Source organism: Saccopteryx leptura, chromosome 3 (assembly GCF_036850995.1).
Source record: "Saccopteryx leptura isolate mSacLep1 chromosome 3, mSacLep1_pri_phased_curated, whole genome shotgun sequence".
NCBI lineage: Eukaryota > Metazoa > Chordata > Mammalia > Chiroptera > Emballonuridae > Saccopteryx > Saccopteryx leptura.
In genome coordinates this window covers 161208873-161224973 of record NC_089505.1, presented here as the reverse complement: position 1 = coordinate 161224973, position 16101 = coordinate 161208873, and the positions used below count along the sequence as shown (strand labels likewise).

Genomic DNA, 16101 nt, shown 5'->3' with positions numbered 1-16101 from the left:
TGATAGGCTACTGGCCAGACTTTGTGTTGGCCTTCCTTTGATCATGAGCCATCTCTGTGGCTCAGGTGGGGTAGAAGTGAGCTCATGAAGAGAAGATTATGACTGTTTGGTGCTGTCCCCTTATCAGAGTCTTTGGATAAAGAAGAGTACCTTCAAAAGGAAATGTACATACAGAAGATGACATGAATAGCTTGTCTAGTTCACTATTAGAAGGTGCATCAATGAAAGAAAGCTCAAGAAGAAGTTGTAGCACCATGGACTAGGGAGGGAAGAAACTCTGGTTAGAAAATTCAGATGGGAGACGAAGAAAGAGAAGCATTTGACTAGACTCATGAGTTCATACAAATAAAAATAAGTAACAATAAATAACTAAAAACATTTTTAAAAAATAAAAGGAAAAAGGTTTATGGCAGGCAGAGAGTTTGTCTACTTTTCTGCCTTGTACCCTGGTTTCTCATTCCTCATCTTCCTGACACTCTTCTAGGAACTTTTAGCCTCCATCTCCTAGAGATGCTTTCTCATCCTAGGGAGCCACTGCCACTGTCTTAGTGCTTAGTACATTTTTGTTTGTTTGTTTTGAGAAGGAGGGAGAGGGAGACAGACAGAAACAGACAGACAGGAAGGGACAGACATGAGAAGCATCAATTAATAGTTGCGGCACTTTATTTGTTCATTGGTTGCTTTCTCATAAGTGTCTTGACCATGGGGGAATAGGGAGGGCTCCAGCCAAGTCAGTAACCCCTTATTTAAGCCAGCAACCTTAAGGTCATGTCTGTGATCCCATGCTCAAGCCAGCGACCCCATGCTGAAGCTGGTGAGCCTGTGCTGAAGCCAACCCACACTCAAGCAGGCGACCTTGGGATTTCACACCTGGGTCTTCATTGTCCCAGGTCGATGCTCTATCCATTCCACCGCCACCTTGTAAGGCTAGTACATTTCTTATTTCCTGTTATAAAAAGTATAGAATCTTTTCATTTTAACATTTGGACAATTGAGGACAATGCCTCATTTTGTAATTATTCTGATCTTTAGTTATCTTAAAAATTTATAAATGCAAAGCAAAATTTAGTTAAAACAGTGGTTATATTAGATGCTATTGGTAAATGTGTAGCTTTAATAAGACCATAATTCATGAAATAAAACTAATTTTGTTAATGGTGAACAGCACCAGATGTTAGTTCTTGAGTTTGGCTAAGAAAAATTCAAGGTCAAGAACTCAAATATAAGCACAAGTTTATTTAGAAAGCAGAAGTAGAAGGAGTGAGCCAGCTGGGTTGTGTGGACTCAGGAAATAAGTTTCAGAGGCTAAAAAAGGGCCCTTGGAGCTTAGGAGAAATAAAGGCAAAGAAAACACCCCAGGGTAAGGAGAGAGGGAAAGGCACAGGTGTGCTCCAGAGAGAGCATGTCTGTGGAAAGAAATGGGTGGGAAAGGCACAGATGGGGGGAGGGGGGGGGGAGAGAGAGAGAGAGAGAGAGAGAGAGAGAGAGAGAGAGAAACACAAGAACACTGGGTCCATCATCTTTAGAGGTTTCATCTATTTTTCAAAGGCAGGGATTTTAGGGGAGTTCTCAAGGGAGGATCTCAGTAGAATATTCATCAGCTTTCCAGGTGTGTCCTTTCAGAGACATTGGTCTCTACTGATCAGCAGGCACTAGTGTAGCAGGCCATTCGTCATTGGTTCTGATGTCAGCCATGGTGTCGCTTTGTCTAGTTTTGTTGCTTTTCTGGGCCTGGAGCTGAAACACAACTGAGGTCTAAATGTTTTTGGGGGTTTTTTTTCTTTGTGACAGAGATAAAGAGAGACAGAGTGAGGGACAGATAGGGACAGACAGACAGGAAAGGAGAGAGATGAAAGCATCAATTCTTCATTACAGCACCTTAGTTGTTCATTGAGTACTTTCTCATATGTGCCTTAACCAGGGGCTACAGCAGACACAGTAACTGCTGGTGAGCCTTGCTCAAACCAGATGAGTCTGCACTCAACTGGCAACCTCGGGATTTTGAACCTGTATTCTCTGCATCCCAATCCAATGCTCTCTCCATTGCATCACTGCCTGGTCAGGCTGAGGTCTAAATGTTATATCTACTTTGAACAAAACTCTGTCTCTGTGGTCAACAGACTCTAGACTTTGTTATTAAAATTATTTGATGTGGGCCAGAACCTCATTGTTCTGAGAGCTTCATACTTGAAAAAGTGGTCATGCAATGGCTTGTATGGGAATCAAATGAGGCTGCTCCCCAGTCCCCTTGTTCCTCTTCTAAGGGGCCTACCACATGACTTGCAATATGCCAGAGGGGTAAAGGTCAGGGAGAGTCCAAACTGCTTGACCAACAATGTAAAAGGTCAGGGTGTCTAAACTTCATTACCAGTGATATTCTAGGGGAGGTAGGGTCACCTTGGGGAAATTCCTCCCTACAATACTTGTTTGTGCTGGTGAACCTCTGTAACTGGCCCTCATTCCTGCTCTGCTCATGTCTGTCTAACTGCCTACTACATCACTTTACTTGATTTGTTTTGATGATCTCTAATGTTTGGACATATTGATGAGAGTGAGGACAGCCTGCATTCAAGATATAACTATAGCATATAAAGTAAATATATAGAAAGCCAGGTTACTCAATACTTGAGAAGTCTGTCAAACCAACATGATGCCACCTTATCTTCATGACTGGTAAATTCATTTAATTTCTCAGACCTCACTTTTCTTATCTGTAAAAATGGGGAAAAATACTTACTTCACATATGAATTACCATAGAATTAACTGAATATTTGGGAGTATTTGGCACAACATCTGGCATATATTAGCTCAGTGAAGTTCCTTTGTTCGTTTCTTCCTTCCTCCTCCCACCACCTGCACCTTTTCCCATTGCCACCTCTCTGATCTCTAATAGCCTAATCAAAAAAAGAGCGGAGCTTCCAGATGGTAGGCCTTTTCCTTTGCTCTCTTTTTCAATAGTTACTCCCTTGTTATGCATATGCTTACATATAACATATTGATAACACAAAAGTATTTGTCTCCAAATTTGCTTTCTTGCTTTTTCCAGTCTTCTAACTAGTTTCCAAGAGACCTCTGCATTTAAACTTTTTACTGTTAAGTTTAACATCTCAAAATCTCCTTAAGTCATTTTCTTATTTTTCAAATAGTTACCTCTTCTAATTTACCCACTGTCTAACCAAAGCATCATTTTCTCCTCTAATTCATTAATTCAAGTTGGTAAACCCTCAGTGATTAACTGAATAACTCTATTTATTCCATTACTTTATATTCTGAAACCTCAAAATCTTATCTTCAGTATGCAGTATGTTAATTTGAAGTTTTTTATAACTTTTATAATTTATTTCAAGTTTTTGAGTTATAGTTCACCTAAAATCCTGGGAGGTATTTTTTTAAAAAGGAACTTCCTCTTGTTCTCTTATATACACAGAAATCTAGTAGGTATATATTGATATTCTGATTTTAAATAGAGCTATACTTGTAAGCTCCTCCCTCCCTTTCTTCCTTCCTTTTTGCTTCCTCTTGCTTACAGAAGAAAATCTTTTTATAGGATAAAGGATATTATCTATTTTATATCTTTGTGTGTTAATGATAGAAATTAATATTTAATTTTAGTTTTATTATTTAGAATTATTGTTCCTAACCTTTTCTTTAAGTGAGAAGGTATAATTGACATATAGCATTTGTTGGTAATTTCTTTTTTTTTAATTTTATTTATTAATTTTAGAAAGGAGAGAGAAAGAGAGAGAGGAGAGAGAGAGAGACAGAGAGAGAGAAGGGGGGAGGAGCAGGAAGCATCAACTCCATATGTGCCTTGACCAGGCAAGCCCAGGGTTTCAAACCGGCAACCTCAGCATTTCCAGGTCGACGCTTTATGCACTGCACCACCACAGGTCAGGCTGTTGCTAATTTTTTAGGCAGCTTTATAAAGCCATTTTTGATGGACCTATGAAGAGGCTCTTTGATTTGTGTTAGCTCATTCATGGAGTGTTACGACGATAATTTGAATTAGATAAACTCCATGAATGTGGTCCAGTTTTTCAATAGTTACCAATGGATTATGTCTCAGGACATTCTGTTTTAGCATTAATGAACTAAAACCAACTTCTAAGCTTAGCAAAATTGCGCAAATACATTTCTAAATACCAACTTTTTCTAAAAGATGCCGCTTTTTGTTTTATATACTGTGCTACCATTTCAGTTGATAATAAAATAATTCAAATAATAATCAAAATCAAGAATGTTAATAAAAATTTATTTAATAAAAATAAAATCCTTATTGATAAGATTACATTAAAAAATTAAATTAGCGGCCCTGGCCGGTTGGCTCAGTGGTAGAATGTCGGCCTGGCATGCAGGAGTCCCGGGTTCAATTCCCAGCCAGGGCACACAGGAGAAGCACCCATCTGCTTCTCCACCCCTCCCCCTCTCCTTCCTCTCTGTCTCTCTCTTCCCCTCCCGCAGCCAAGGCTCCATTGGAGCAAAGTTGGCCCGGGCGCTGAGGATGGCTCCATGGCCTCTGCCTCAGGCGCTAGAATGGCTCTGGTTGTAACAGAGCAACGCCCCAGATGGGCAGAGCATCGCCCCCTGGTGGGTATGCCGGGTGGATTCTGGTCAGGCGCATGCAGGAGTCTGTCTGACTGCCTCCCCGTTTCCAACTTCAGAAAAATACAAAAAAAAATTTTTTTTTTAATAATAAATAAATAAATTAGCAGGAGTTACATTTATATTGATGAGGAAGACATAAGTTGGGGTATAAGACAACCTGGAATGTGTTTAGTTATTTGGCTTATATGGGTTACTTTTCATAGCATATTTTCAACCTTACCCTTTAGGGTCTCAAAGGACATCCAGGCCTCCCAGGACTCCGAGGTGAACAAGTAAGTACTTTCTTTATTAAACTGTATCTTTTCTAGTTACACACTAGGGAACTTCATTGAAAGATTATTTTTTCCCGTCTATTATTTCAATTTTCTAATTACTTTCTTTTGGTTTAGCACAGGACAAACTTTCAATTGATTATATATTATAGTTATGTTTTTTTCTTTATATTCCAGATGGACTTTTACTACCTAATACGTATGTTTTAGAGCAGCATTTCTTAAACTTTTTTGGTTCATAAACCCCTTTGAGAATCGCACAAATGCTAATGAAATCTTTTCTCAGAAAATACGCTTATCCATGCACATGCCCACACCCACACTCACCTATACACACACACCTGATTTCTTTTGTACGGTTTCAGGGCCTTACCTCTTTACTAAAGCCTGTCCATAGCTGTTAGTTCCCCGATCCTTGCATGAGGGAATATAAGTGAATTTTAATTACAATACAGATTAGGATGCCATGTATACTGCTATTCATTATACACAGTCATGCATATTTAAAAGTCAAAACTGTTTTGGAACTACAGTACCTAGTTTTTAATTATGTTATCCTTTCTCTCTTTCACCAGAGACTATTATATCATTATGTCATAGGGGAAAAAAAGTCATATCTCTTGTTTTCAATCCAGGATATAGTAGGCCAGTATGAATAAAGCAGTGAAGATGGTAGGAGATTGGAAACTAACTAGGGTGTCAGAAACTATATTGGTTTCAGGAAGCCCTAAGGCAGCTCAGGAAAGATGCGCTTGGGGTTGTCACGTGAGGGAAAGATATAAATGAAGAAATAAAGCCAGTTTTCTATTTCACTTGTGTTAAGTGGGACAGTGCACTCTGTTCAGTCCCTAGGGGCACAATTTTTTAAGGTTACTAGTTACTAGACATGGCAAGCAAAACGTATCAGGCACAAATTGCAGTTTCCTGAAGATTAAATGATTACTGAAAAATTTTTGAACTTCTATGGGTAAAAATTATAAAGGTAGGGAGAAATTTGCAAGGAAAAAAGTCCCTAGAATACTGCTTTAGCTGAAATGTGAAGATTCCAATGAAGAAAACCTAATACTTCACAAGAAAATGAAAAATTTATCTTGTGTCAGGTCTGGCCAGTTCTCTCACACCTGCTTTATAATCTAATTTTGTTTAGTGTACATGTTATTGTTCTGTGACAGTTATGCTTTTAAAAGGAGTCTAAAATCAATTTTAAAGATTGGAGAACATATTTTGTAGTTCTTATTTTCTATTCTAATTATTTCCAGGGAAAAAAAGGCAAAATTTGATAAATGTGGAACAGCTAAAATCATTTTGTACTTAAACTGTAAAAATGCTGTGGTCATTAAGAAGAGCATAACTAACTTGCTAGGAGACATTCACTTATGGAAAATTTGTAAATGTCTATAAAGTGGTCAGACATTTGAAATATTATATTATCTGTACAATCTGTAGTGATAAGAGCTGTCATTTACTAAGTTTTTATTAGTTGCCAAACTGTACTATTTGTTAACTACAATTTGTAGTAGTTTAGTCATTTATTGAATATTTCCATGTGTTACCTAATATAATGCTCAACATCACTAAGAATGATTGCAGCTACCTTCACTTTTAAATATATTTCTTCACAGTATTCTATTTTATCCACACAATAATCCTGTTATGTACATATTATTATTCTCATACTATGGAGAAAACAGAGAGAGAGAGGATCCGTGGTAGCAGTGCTGGGACTCGCCAAGAAGTCCAACTGACTCAGAGAGCGTGCTTTAATGCTTAGAGTGAGAAGTATCAGGCAGCCTTTTTATTCCTGATTCCTCCAGAGGCTATAAGATACAACTTTGTGCCTAAAGTTCTCCATTCAATCTAAAGATTTAAAGAGCCATTAAAAAAAAAAAAAAACATTTTTGAGTGCAGAGTAAATTGAGTTGTCATATTCATCTTGAGCTTCTTTTGAGCTTCTGTGGTTGTCGCAGTGATTTCGGGTATGGTTGAGTTAGGATATATTTATGCCATATAAGACTTACTTTCTAAAGGCTTGCTTGTTTACTTTGGTTACTGCTACTCCAGTATAGCAGAGTTCAGCCATCAAGTGGAGCTCTTTTGTGTATTTCTCTGTGAAGTTGAAATGTTTTAGCTCTCCACACATTGCTTTAACATATTCTATGAAAATCCATTCAAAATCAGAAGATTTCACTTATGTCTTGTACCAGGTTCCGTTTTAGTTTTAGCTGAGGCCTGTTAACCTAATTTGTCTGGGAAAGGAATGAAAGGGATTGTGGTGGACATTAGTCAGATAGTGACCTACAGAATAAAAACAGCATTTTTAATCTGTTTCACTCTTCTATTGACATACCTAAATATAAAATTCATAAATGTTAGGACGTAGGTCTGTATATTTTGGAATTGGATGGGTGGGGCGTGAAGGAAGCAGCTGTAAATAGACTGAAACAAATCTCTTAATTAGAGAGCTTTCCCTATAGTACTACTAGAATTTATTTGCACTTCAAACCTATACTATAAAAGCATCTTTGAATGGTGGTCTCTGGAGTTAGATTTGCTGTTTAAATACTAACTTCTTACTATGTAAAATGACTTTCCACTGGTGACAAACTATGTCTCACTTTTCTTGTCTGTAAAGTAGGGATAATAATACTTACCTAATAGGTTTTGAGTAGATTAAATAACATAATATATATAAAATACTTGAACTAGTTCCTAGCACATAATAAGTGCTCAATAAATGTTACAATAGAAATAAAATATATATTATATGTAATATTGATAAGGTCATATCTAGTACATAAATATGGTTTTTGAAATTTGTAGGATATAATCTCTTTACTTTTAGACAGTTTTATTCTGTAATTGTCAGAAGGCCACTGTTTATTCACATTCTGTTAAATTGTCCATTGTCATTTAGATGTATAGATGTTTGTATAAGTGTGTGTATACATACACTAAAACTTTTATTTGGGTTCACATCCAGGCTGTGCTACTCACTGTGGTATCTTAGATAAGTTAGTTTTCTTCATATGTAGAATGGAAAAAGCAGTATTTCATCTCACAGATGTAAAGTACTTGGCATAGTGACTGACACATAAAAATGTGTTTGTTAAATGGTAATTGTTGGAGCAAGGGAAGGAAGGGGAGATAAAAGAGAGCAATGAGGCAATAAAATTGAGAGATGGATTCTGAAAAAAGTGGAAAAAAATATATTAGGAACCCACTTGTCTAATAGAGTGGAAGGGCAAAACTTTTGAACTTCAATTTTCTATTTGCATTTTCCATGGTCTTTCTGTCTCTAGATTTTTTGAACTTTAGGAGTTATGTAGTTTTCTATTCTTAAAATGGAAGTAACCACTCTTCTATTTCAGAGGTGATGTGCAAAGGGCTAGTGTATTTTATTATTTCTTTTTACAAACAGCAAGCAGGAAATGAATTATATGTAATAAATAAGGAACCTGTGTAATTTACCATTGTTGTTACCATTTGAAGCAAAGGCAGCTCAACACACATTCTTCTTGCACTTCCTTGCTTTAAGAATTATTTAGCCCTGGCTGGTTGGCTTAGTGGTAGAGCATCGGCCTGGCGTGCGGGGGACCCGGGTTCGATTCCCGGCCAGGGCACATAGGAGAAGCGCCCATTTGCTTCTCCATCCCCCCCCTCCTTCTTCTCTGTCTCTCTCTTCCCCTCCCGCAGCCAAGGCTCCATTGGAGCAAAGATGGCCCAGGCACTGGGGATGGCTCCTTGGCCTCTGCCCCAGGCGCTAGAGTGGCTATGGTCGGGACAGAGTGACACCCTGGATGGGCAGAGCATCGCCCCCTGGTGGGCATGCCGGGTGGATCCCAGTTGGGCGCATGCGGGAGTCTGTCTGACTGTCTCCCCGTTTCCAGCTTCAGAAAAATACCAAAAAAAAAAAAAAATTATTTAAGTGGGACACTTGAATCCATGTTAACACAATAAATTAAAATTAATAAAAATAAGCAAATAAAAAAGAATTACTTTATAGACAAACTGAATGAATGAATGAATGAATGATGTTTCACTGAAAGAAAGTATAAACAAATGGAGGTATTTCTTCTTACTTTTCCACTCCATTTTTAGCATGTTTCCTTTGTTATGACTTTGAGTCTCCATATATCAGCCTCCCTCCAGCAAACCTTGTATTAAAGCAAAAATACAAAGTTATAAATTCAAAAAGCATTTACTATCCAAAGTTACTATATGAATTTTTACATAAAACTGTGTGATGATGCAGGTATTCACCACTTAATATCCATTTACTTAATCAGACTTGCAGAATAGGTTTACATTAAGGAGGTTGAAGAGGATTTTTTTGAAGTTTACTACACCATTTAGTCTTAAGGGGCTTATGCTCAGATGGTTAACGTGAGTTGCAAGATGATTGAGACAGAAGAAAATCAATTCATAAAGATAGTGGTTATTAAGAAATGTACCAACTCTTTCTCTTTAATAAATGTATTCTTTATTTGTGTATTTTTTCTATCTTAGATTTATTATTATTAATATTTAATTTCTCATTTAGGGCCCTAATCTAACAGTTTTATTTTTCTTTAGACATTTGGGGTCATTTTCATTTCAAGCAAATGATTTCAACCAGATAAGCCAAATGGAGGGCCCTTAGTATTTTTATGAGGAAAAAAGTCTTTCCAAATATGAAAGCATCAAATTTGATTCCTTGGGTTCTTATGACTTTGCTGTATTTTATTTATTTTTTTATTTCAGGGACTTCCAGGGTTCACTGGTAATACTGGTTCACGTGGTTACCCCGGCAGGCAGGTGAGGTAACTATATTTACACTTTTCCTTTCTTGTTTGTCTTCACTAGGATATTGTATGTTCTGATTTTCAGAGTTAATGTTTGAATAATTGGTTTATTTTTAAAATAATGAATTACTCAGAGCAAAATAATTTCAAAATCAAAGTTGTAAAATCTTCTGGCCAGGGCACACAGGAGAAGCACAGGAGAAGCTCCTCCACCCTTTCCCTTCTCTTTTCTATCTCTCTCTTCCTCTCCCCCAGCCAAGGCTCCATTGGAGCAAAATTGGCCTGGGCACTGAGAATGGCTCCATGGCCTCTGCCTCAAGCACTAGAATGGCTTCAGTTGCAACGGAGCAATGCCCTGGATGGGCAAAGCAATGCCCCCTAGTGGGCGTGCTGGGTGAATCCCAGTCAGGCACATGTGGGAGTTTGTCTTTCTGCTTCCCTGCTTCTCACTTCAGAAAAATTAAAAGTTAAAGAAAAGTAAATATCCATCTAAAGTTTTACTGCAGATAGTATTGTGTAAAATGGAAGTAGAGGTTTTAAACCTGTTTGATGTGATATACCTACAATTTTAAAATGCCCAAGGGTTTAATAAGATCTTAAAATAGCCCTGCTGCTGATTTTACAATACCACCATGGACTAAAATGGAGTAATGTAAGAGTTAAGACTGTATAATAAACATCATTTTTAACTAATAAAATTATAAAAACTTGAGACATGGTTGACAGTGCTACATATACTACAAACACTTTTTAGTGTTTTCATTTAACTAAAATGAATTTAATTTTTGTATACTTTTTTGAAAATTCATTCTAGTCATTTCATATTTATTTCCCTGTAATTGTTTACTTTCTCTACCTCATGTAGACTAATAAAGAACACATTTTCTTTCCTAGGTTTTCCTGAATTGATTACTTACTATTGAAATTAATTATTCATTTAGCATATTAGAAAACTACATATAAAATATATTTTTTTATTTTCAAGAATGAGGGCAATAAAAATGCCAATAAATAATCTGTTGTTAACAAAATTTTATTTTTTAGGTCTTTAAAAGTATGTGGAGTGTATTGCATATGAGAGTCTTATCACCAAGTACTGATATGTTATCTGAAAAATATAAAATATGCTGCAAATACTCAAACATGTGGACATTGCTATGAATTTTAAAATGTACTTATTTTTTAAATTATGGGAATATATTTTAGATAAATTAATTAGAAGTGTTTTAAAATAACCCAGTTTTCCAATGAGAATAATTTTTGATAAATTATTTTTTGTATCTGACCACATATGTTAATGTACTTTTTTAGATACCTAAAATATATTTGCATGTAGATTAAATACAGTGACTCCTTTGGCTCTGAAATTCTAAAATTCCTTAAACATATGTAGTCTTCATTAACTACATAGAGTTTTGAGTTTTGTACTTGTGAAATGATATTTATTTATATGTCATTTTTATTCATCTGTTTATCAACACCTCTTTTAAAAGTACTACAATATGATGATGTCTTTTGTCCACACTAGGGTTTAGCTGGACCAGAAGGAATTCCAGGTCCTAAAGGTATACGAGTAAGTAAGCATTTTCATCATTTTGTTAAGTATGTTTCCATAAAAGTAGAATGATATATACCAAATATTTATCATCTTTACACTTTTGTAGGACCTTTGAATGTAACTCAAGTTTAGCCTGAAAAGAGTTATACTTGTTAAACAGATATTTTTGCTGTTAAGGCCACAGAAAATAGTTTTATATTATACTAATAGATTTTATACCATTCTTTCATAGCTCTTATCTCATTTGCATCATTTTGCTAGCTTCTATAAAAATGTCTGGTGTGATAGGCTATGCTCTATAACATTTATAGTATTATTTATTTATAAGTGTATACAGACCTAAGAAATCATCATAAAAAATGAAGATGGAAAAATTCCTATTAGTTTAAGGCTGAGGTAATATTGTGATATAAAAACTATCTGTACTGGAGAAATATCTACAAAGAAGAAAATAAGCTTATCTTGAGAACATACCTTTGCAGTTCCAAACCATTAAATGAATTGCTAGCCACCATTTTTTTTTTTTTTTTTTTTTTGTATTTTTCTGAAGCTGGAAACGGGAAGGCAGTCAGACAGACTCCCGCATGCGCCCGACCAGGATCCACCCGGCACGCCCACCAGGGGGTGATGCTCTGCCCATCCAGGGTGTCGCTCTGTTGCGACCAGAGCCACTCTAGCGCCTGGGGCAGAGGCCAAGGAGCCATCCCCAGCGCCCGGGTCATCTTTTGTTCCAATGGAGCCTTGGCTGCGGGAGGGGAAGAGAGAGACAGAGAGGAAGGAGAGGGGGAGGGGTAGAGAAGCAGATGGGCACCTCTCCTGTGTGCCCTGGCTGGAAATCAAACCCGGGACTTCTGCACGCCAGGCCGACGCTCTACCACCAAGCCAACCGGCCAGGGCCACTAACCACTTTTAATCATTAAGGGAGTAATAAAAAAAGTACTGTGGTATGTCATATAATGTGCTAATAATTACAATCAAACTTGCTTCTAGTAAAAATTAGTAAAAGTTTACTAAAGTTTTTGATTTAAAAATTCTCCATTTTTAATATTTTCCAGATCCTACAACTGTGTCTCATGTTATTTAAAATACTTTTTTGGAATGAGAAATGCATAAAGTATTTAAACAGTATGTGCTATAATATTTTAAATTTGTAAATTCCTTAAACATTTTCAAATACTTTCATATGTATTTTCTTATTTTATTTTGCTATCAATTATGTAAGGTAGGAGAACAGGGTAGTATCTTCATTTTATAGGTTAGAAAATAGAAAGCTAAAAAATTTATGTGATTTGGCAAAGTCGTAGCTGGCCCAAACTAGAATCAATAAAATCAAAGTCTTCCCACCTTTAGCTCTGTACTCTTCTTGCTTAGCCCATGCTGTCTCTACCCTTGCTTTAAATGAAAATAAGTCATATAATGGGGAAAAGTCATGTATTTTTTTATTAGAAGCTACACCAAAAGCACATGTTGATTTAAATTCAGGAAGCAAGATGAAGGAGGACAAGAACATGGCTTTTGGAGTTAGACTGGCTTCCTTTTTTTTCTTTTTCTTTTTTCTTATTCTCTAAATCTGTGACTTTAGATATCATTCAATCCTTCTGTGCTTCATTTTTTTTAATCTTATTAAATGATAATAATTAAAACTTATTTTTTAGGTAGTTAGGAGAACTACCTACACTTAATATTCTTAAAGCACAGTACATAGCACATAGCATGAACTTTCTATGCAGATTCTATTATTACTGAACTTGGGAGTTTCTTCTGTGCATGAGGTAATAACTCCAAGGCATGTTATTTGGCACTGTGCCATTTTCTCTTACTGTATTTCCTCATCTGGCTTCAGTGATTCCTACAACTTTTTAAAGTTCTTTATGTAATTTTTTGCACTACAGTGTGTCCATAAAGTCATGGTGCACTTTTGACCGGTCATAGGAAGCAGCAAAAGATGATAGAAATGTGAAATCTGCACCAAATAAAAGGAAAACTCTCCCAGTTTCATACCTATTCAGTGCAGTTCGATGTGGGCTCATGCACAGATTTTTTTTGGGCTCCTTAGGTAGCTATCCCGTATAGCCTCTACAGCAGGGGTCCCCAAACTACGGCCCACGGGCCACATGCGGCCCCCTGAGGCCATTTATCCGGCCCCCGCCGTACTTCCGGAAGGGCACCTCTTTCATTGGTGGTCAGTGAGAGGAGCACATTGACCATCTCATTAGCAAAAGCAGGCCCATAGTTCCCATTGAAATACTGGTCAGTTTGTTGATTTAAATTTACTTGTTCTTCATTTTAAATATTGTATTTGTTCCCATTTTGTTTTTTTACTTTAAAATAAGATATGTGCAGTGTGCATAGTGATTTGTTCATAGTTTTTTTTATAGTCCGGCCCTCCAACAGTCTGAGGGACAGTGAACTGGCCCCCTGTGTAAAAAGTTTGGGGACCCCTGCTCTACAGACTCGTCACTGACTGATGGCCTACCAGAACGGGGTTTCTCCACCAAACTGCCGGTTTCCTTCAACTGCTTATCCCACCGAGTAATGTTATTCCTATGTGGTGGCGCTTCGTTATAAACGCGTCAATATTCACATTGCACTTTGGTCATGGATTCGAATTTAGTGAGCCACAGAACACACTGAACTTTCCTCTGTACCATCCACATCTCGACTGGCATGGCCGTGGGCTGCTCCGCTGTATACACAGTGTTATGTCATCATCTGCACATGCACACATGCTGTCACATCATCCTACAGAAACTGGGAGGGTTTTCCTTTTATTTGGTGCAGATTTCACATTTCTATTGTCTTTTGTTGCTTTCCTGTGACCGGTCAAAAGTGCACCATGACTTTACGGACACACTGTATATCCAGGATGGCAAACCTTTTTATAAAAACCGCCCATTTTTGCAGTGCTGGTCAACCTGGTCTCTCCCGCCCACTAGTGGGCCAATTGCAGCTCCTTTGGTTGCTCCACTACTGCCCACCATGAAAGCTGGACCGCCCACTAGTGGGCAGGAGGGACCAGGTTGACCCGCACTGCAAAAGTGGGCGGTTTTTATAAAAAGGTTCACCATCACGGCGCTATATTATGCATCTTCTTGTTGCCTTTCCCCCATTTGTATTGAAAATTATTGTCGGCCCTGGCCGGTTGGCTCAGTGGTAGAGTGCAGGAGTCCCAGGTTTAATTCTCGGCCAGGGCACACAGGAGAAGTGCCCATCTGCTTCTCCACCGCCCCCCCCTTCCTCTCTGTCTCTCTCTTACCCTCCCACAGCCAAGGCTCCATTGGAGCAAAGATGGCCCGGGCGCTGGGGATGGGTCCTTGGCCTCTGCCCCAGGTGCTAGAGTGGCTCTGGTCACGACAGAGCGATGCCCCAGATGGGCAGAGCATTGCCCCCTGGTGGGCGTGCCGGGTGGATCCTGGTCGGGCGCATGCGGGAGTCTGACTGCCTCCCCGTTTCCAGCTTCAGAAAAAAAAAAAAGAAAGAAAGAAAATTATTGTCTAGATAGTAACACTTTAAGTTGTAATTTAAAATTTTAATGGACAGCTTCATCAAAGGATTTTTTTTTAAATACAAATCTAATTATTATTTTTTTTTAGAAAGAGAGAGAGACAGACAGACAGGGACAGGCAGACAGGAAGGGAGAGAGATGAGAAGCATCAACTCATAGTTGTGGCACCTTAGTTGTTCATTGATTGCATTTCCATATGAGACTTGACTGGGGGCACAGCCGAGCCAGTGACCCCTTGCTCAAACCAAGAACCTCAAGCCCAAACTTGCTCAAGCCAATGACCTTTGGGCTCAAGAGACCGACTATGGGGTCATGTCTGTGATCCCACGTTCAAGCTAGCAACCCTGAGCTTTCAAGCTGGTGAGCCCACACTCAAGTTAGATGAGTCCATGCTCAAGCCAGTGACCTTGTGGTTTCGAACCTGCGTCCTCAGCATCCCAGGCTGATGCTCTATCCACTGCGTCACTGCCTGGTCAAGCAAATTTAATTTTTTCTGACTGATTTAATTCTTTTATTTTCTTTTGAGGGAGTGGAAGGAGTCAGGAGAGCCATTTCTCTAGTTTTCACATTCACAAAGGGTATCAAATGTAGATTTTCAACACTGAGACCAAATGTGGTTAAAAAGACAATAATCACAAGAACAGATTATAGAATGATTTTTCTTACATTTATGTCCTGTTACTGGACTATACTACTTACTATGCACTTTAAATTAATGTTTTTATAAATTATACAATACATTATCTTTTGACTGGTACTGTTATTTGGCGGTATTAATTGATGTTAAGATAATTTTTGGTGACGTCACGGAAATGGCGCCGTGAGCAGCGCGTCCGACAGATCTCCCCAAAATCACAACAAATTTATCAACTAGAAACAGGAAAATTTATCCTCGGAGCATTTCGGAGTTCCACACAAACTGAAAGCGAAAGGACTGTTATCATTTGAATCTGAGAGACGAGGGTGTGGAGGAAGCTACCGCAGGGACGTTCATTCAAGCCGCGAGGAAGTGCGCCTGTGGTGAGTCAGCCCACACTCGGGAGCCGCGAGCAGCAGCCGCGAGCAGCCGCCACGAGCAGCCGCCGCGAGCAGCCGCAGGCGCGCGCCCGGTCCGGTTGCAGAGCGAGCACCGCTAACGTTCCCAGCAGCCCGTGCACTGCGAGTGAGAGTCGCCAGCCACTGGTGCCCGGAGCACCCCATTCGCTCGTGTACCCTGGGCATTCCACGCGCCCAGAGCGCCCTGCTGGCCCGCACACCCAGGGTGCCCCATCATCCTGCGCCCGGTGCGCCCCAGCAGCGGGGGGAGCGGGAGAGGCCCCAGGGCGGTATTCCCTACTTGGGAGATTCTCTCCGTGGGCGGGGCACCTCACCCAGCCATT

General features: G+C 38.7%; 1 protein-coding gene across 1 annotated transcript in view; it reads left to right on the top strand.

Moving 5' to 3' along the window:
* COL24A1 (collagen type XXIV alpha 1 chain) overlaps positions 1 to 16101 on the top strand; it is a 383490-nt gene that overhangs the window by 81362 nt on the left and 286027 nt on the right. Inside the window, exons 9-11 of the mRNA XM_066372218.1 lie at positions 4834 to 4878; positions 9619 to 9672; positions 11188 to 11232. Of these exons, the coding sequence (XP_066228315.1) occupies positions 4834 to 4878; positions 9619 to 9672; positions 11188 to 11232 (144 nt within the window). The remainder of the gene's footprint in view (positions 1 to 4833; positions 4879 to 9618; positions 9673 to 11187; positions 11233 to 16101) is intronic.